This window comes from Pyxicephalus adspersus, chromosome 9 (genome assembly GCF_032062135.1).
Source record: "Pyxicephalus adspersus chromosome 9, UCB_Pads_2.0, whole genome shotgun sequence".
NCBI lineage: Eukaryota > Metazoa > Chordata > Amphibia > Anura > Pyxicephalidae > Pyxicephalus > Pyxicephalus adspersus.
In genome coordinates this window covers 12,977,068-12,981,759 of record NC_092866.1, presented here as the reverse complement: position 1 = coordinate 12,981,759, position 4,692 = coordinate 12,977,068, and the positions used below count along the sequence as shown (strand labels likewise).

Below are 4,692 nucleotides of genomic sequence, written 5' to 3'. Positions count from 1 at the left end.
CAGTGCCCCCATACTCCGCATTACACATCTCCCCCCACGTGATCCTTCTTCCTATCTCAGACACTTGGCAGCCAGCAGGGGGTCACGTGGTACAACTTATCCCGGTCACATGACACAGTCGCCTTTCCCAATACTTTTCGCTGTAGGGCCAATCCTGGGCGACGTATGGGCTGTCACGTGACTTGTGCCCTACGTCACGCCCAGAGGACCAAGATGGCGGTGTGTGTAGCTGTCATCGCTAAGGAGGTGAGAGGGGGATGCGGCTCCTGGCACCGGCTGTGCTCTCCTCTGTCATACCGTATCATTGTTATGTTATCAGAGAGAGGCCGGGGTTTGGTGGAGGTTCGACACAGAAAGGGTTTTTGTATAGTCAGTCCTGCCTGTGACTTGTAGTTCAGCTGCTTCACAGATTACCTGGGGGAGGGGGGTGGTAGATCTTATCTATCTATCTATCTATCTATCTACCTACCTGTGCTCCATTCTGTTTTTATTCACCTATTTACACCAGGGAGCTGTGGTAATCCATTTATTATGAATGGAACCCATAACAATGCATCACTGCACAACTCATGGCGACCTGTGCATTTAATGCGCTGATTATGGCCCCCCCCCCCCCGGTGTGATTGTCTCCCAGCTGTCACATTTTGCATGAGCTGCTCAGGGTTGGTTGTGAAAATGCAGCAATCCCGGCTTCCCTTTGCGCACGTCAGGAATGAATGAAATCCCAAATGCCTGATTGGGAGTCACGTCAGCCCAGCCAATCAAGATGGTCGAAGATAGTCTCCAGGAAAAAAAGAAGGAAGATGGTGGTGCCCAGTGATGGCAGTGGTGAGTATTGCAGGTTTAGTGCCTTTTTGAAGCAGAACTAAACTCAAAAAAAAAAAAAAAACACCTTTAACCTCCCTGGTGGTATTTATGAGTGTGGCTCAGGGTGGATTTTCCATACCCAAAGTGTTAACAAAGAGCCACGCCAGGGAGTTTAAAAGTCCTACCTGGATCCCACGTTCCAGCGGCGTCCTCAAGCGATGCCCAGCATCTGCTTCCCCGGCTGGGCATTGCCAGGCTACACAGATACCAGCCGACATCTGCATCCTTGGGATGCTCACGAGTGCCTGGCTGGTAGGTGGAGACCGTGGATGGGGGGAAAAAGATTGCCGACTTCACTGTGCATGCATTGGATCAGCAACCTTTTCCTCCATTATTGAAAGGGCTCCTTCTATGCATGCCAAGCAGCAGCCAAGAGCCGGGATATGTGACGTAGGTATCCCGGGAGAAGGGAAGATGCTGCACCCTTTTTTACCCATTTACGCAAAGTAAACATTTTGGTAATAGGTCCGCTTTAAGGTACCTTTAAACTTCAGAGCAATTAAAGCTTGGACCAGGCAATAATAATTCAGACCAGGGCTGTCCAAGTGGGTCACAATTGGTCCAGGATTTCCATATTAACACCAAGATAAACAACCATACCTCACTCAGTTTACTGTTGTCTGGGAATCATTGTGTGCAGCTCCTGGTCCTTGAGGTTTGCAGATGGACAGCTCTTGTTTAGACCTCTTGCAGAGACCCCCCAATCCCCGATTTTTTTTTTTAATCACTATTGTCCTTCCTGAAACCATTGCTCCGTACATAAATCTTTTCTCACTCTCCAGAATGATTACACACCTCTCATATATATATTCACACTGCTGTCCTCGGTCTATGTACCTTTACTACATGTGAATTTCTGTAAGGTGATTGTATAACCATATCAAAGTCCTATTATCTAGTTTTAAGTTTCAGAATGTTATTACTGTATGTAGAGTTTTCATTTGAATTTTTTTTTCTCTTTCAGAACTATCCGTTATACATTCGCAGTATCCCCACTGAGGATCAGTTAAAGTTCCATTACACCGTCCACACCTCCCTGGATGTGGTGGATGAGAAAATCTCTGCTATGGGGAAAGCTTTGGTGGATCAAAGGGAACTTTACCTGGGGCTGTTGTATCCTACAGAGGACTACAAAGTGTATCCTTCAGTTATAAATCATTGCTAAAACATTGGCTGAAAAGTTTATTAAAACTGTCATGTTATGTAAAGTTATCTCTGGTCTGCAGCTGTCAGAGTCCTCCTATCACATTGAAGTACACCCCAGACACTATGAATGTAATGGCCATCAAAAAAATGTATCTCTGTATATCCCTCATCAACCTTTTTCGTGACATCTGTACATTTAAATTCAAGTTAAAGCTTATCTGATAATGGATGGCTGACAGATTTCTGAAACTCAACCTGGAGGGAATGGAGCTCATCTTCCCCCTCCCTCACATTCCAAATAAATGTCAGAAAGCCTTTAAATGTATTTATCACAATCCGTTTGATCCCTTAGCTTCCCTCAGATATGGCTATGTCACCAACTCCAAAGTTAAATTTGTCATGGTGGTAGATTCCTCTAACACGGCTCTCCGCGACAATGAAATCCGCAGTGTAAGTACACATCTGTGTGATCAAAACATATATATATATATATATATATATATATATATATATATATAAATAAAATGGGGATTGTACTACATATATAATAGAGGCAGTGGACCCTTTAATAGATTGAACTCCTTTTTTGTTTCAGATGTTCCGTAAACTTCATAACTCCTATACAGATGTGATGTGCAATCCCTTCTATAATCCCGGAGACCCCATTCAGTCACGGTGAGTTTTTTTATATACAGGAAAGCATTTTAGAGCTTGCCTTACATGTATTAGTGAGTTTCATAACTCCAAGACATTTCATGCTGTGGGACATAGATTAAAAGTTACTTAAAATGCTTAATACATCTGTTATCTTATAGAAGCATTTTCTGTTTAAAATAATGTTATGAGCTATAATTTACCTTGAAACTTCATGGCACACCACGTTAATAAAATTCTTTTCATTTGAAGAATGTAACAACGCTGTATGCTGGTACAAAATATTGATTTTTATTTCTAGCAATAAATGTTGGGGGGCTGAAATCAAACATGAACAATAGCAGATGATTCTGTATCCCCCCCAGACACACATAAAGGACAATAGAGCGGACTCTTCTTTTTGAACATACTGATGTTGTGTTCTGATTGTTCAGTATTTAATATTCTTATATTTTCTTTTAGGGGTTTTGACAACACAGTCTCCTCCATGATGGTGCCTGCATGCTGATCTACACCTGAAGATCCTGTGTATTTATAGGGGTGGGGGGGAAGGTCAGTGTGTACTCTAAGGGCTGCTACACACAGAGTTTTTTTTCTTATTTCAGATTGATTTCTGATTGGATCTAAATTCATCTAAAGAAAAATTTGCTGTTGATCAGTAGTCAGCTGTGTCCCTCATTGTCATAAACATGCAAATTGACATTACAGCACATATTCATACAGATGATTGTATCTGTGTGCTGTGTTTTGGGATTCTGACCAATTGGCTACCATGCCAGTTGTTTGCAAAATTTTCAGCTGATCTGCTCTTGTGTACCAGTCCTAATATGTATGTAAGGTGTGTGTACTCTGGGGTGTATGGAAGGTGTGTGTGTGAAGCACAATAATTGTACATAAACTGTAAAATAAAGTAACAATTTAAAACTTTAGATTTCTCCCAACTTTTTGTTCTGTTGTGATGTGTTTTGAGTGTTGTTGTCAGACACGAGCGGATCGAGCGATTGCCCACAGTTCATGATGGCTGGCATCCTATCAGCCGCTTGGTCAATTACACCACAGCAATAATTTATAAAAATGTGTCTCCACAATACACAGCTGTTGGCAGGGAGCAGAACTAGTACCCTGCACTGCCACACCATTTCATTCTCTGAAGGACTGAAATGGAATGAAGATCTCCCTCCAAAGATGGCAAATACAAACCTGGCAGAGGTTTTTCCTATTCTCTAAAAAATAAGTTTTGGTTTGAATTGAAACAATGGCTAATTTTAAAATGAGATGGACAGTTTTCCATGGGACAATATAAAACTATATTATCCAAGCAGAAATACATTTCTGAACAAAAACATTCCATCATTTTGCCAAAAGGCACATGGAAATCAGCAAATATTAAGAAAAAAAGATTCCGTGGTCTGTATTTTTATCCTTGCATGTGTGCAGGAAATCCATTACTACTTATCTCACTGTGAACACCATCCCTACTGTGAAGCATAGTGATAGTAGCATATTGTGAAGATGCTTTTCATGGCTGATCCTGCAAAAGCAGTCAGGATTGAAGATATATTTGTGATTAAAACCAAAATAGATGATACCCAATAAAGTTCAATCTTTAATAATAGCCTCTTTGCTTCTGTTTTTTTGTGGATTAGAGTTTTACCTTCAAGCAGGGCAATCCTTACACACAGGCAAGGATATACAAAAGATATTTAAAACAAACCTGAACTGCAAAATGATTCAAGCTGCCATTTCTAATCTTTGCAAATATACTTGGCGCCTGGCCTTTATGTTGACCTAAAGTCTTTATTACTTTAAGGCTTTCATGCCAATGCCCAAACAAAGGCCAGGCGTCTTAAAATTTGGGGAACAAAAACTTAAAATTGCTGTCTACCCAACAGGGTCCATCCAACCTAATAGAGCTAGAGTATTGCATGAAGGGTCCTGGAAGAAGCTTACCCCGAGGCAGTGCTGTTGGATCATGGTATAAATGTATCCCAAAAGACTTACAAATGTAGCCAAAGGGACTGTTTG

General features: G+C 41.3%; 1 protein-coding gene across 2 annotated transcripts; it reads left to right on the top strand.

Moving 5' to 3' along the window:
* The first annotated feature begins 213 nt into the window (after nucleotides 1-213).
* On the top strand, nucleotides 214-3,596 carry TRAPPC2L (trafficking protein particle complex subunit 2L). 2 transcript variants are annotated; one of them, XM_072422648.1, is made up of 5 exons: nucleotides 214-246; nucleotides 1,832-2,004; nucleotides 2,376-2,463; nucleotides 2,609-2,688; nucleotides 3,130-3,596. In XM_072422648.1, the coding sequence occupies exons 1-5, from the start codon at nucleotides 214-216 to the stop codon at nucleotides 3,173-3,175; spliced, it is 420 nt and encodes a 139-aa protein (XP_072278749.1). In that variant the 3' UTR covers nucleotides 3,176-3,596. The 2 variants fall into 2 exon arrangements, with proteins under 2 accessions (XP_072278749.1, XP_072278750.1); XM_072422649.1 differs by lacking the exon at nucleotides 214-246 and adding an exon at nucleotides 619-828.
* The last annotated feature ends 1,096 nt before the right edge of the window (nucleotides 3,597-4,692 follow it).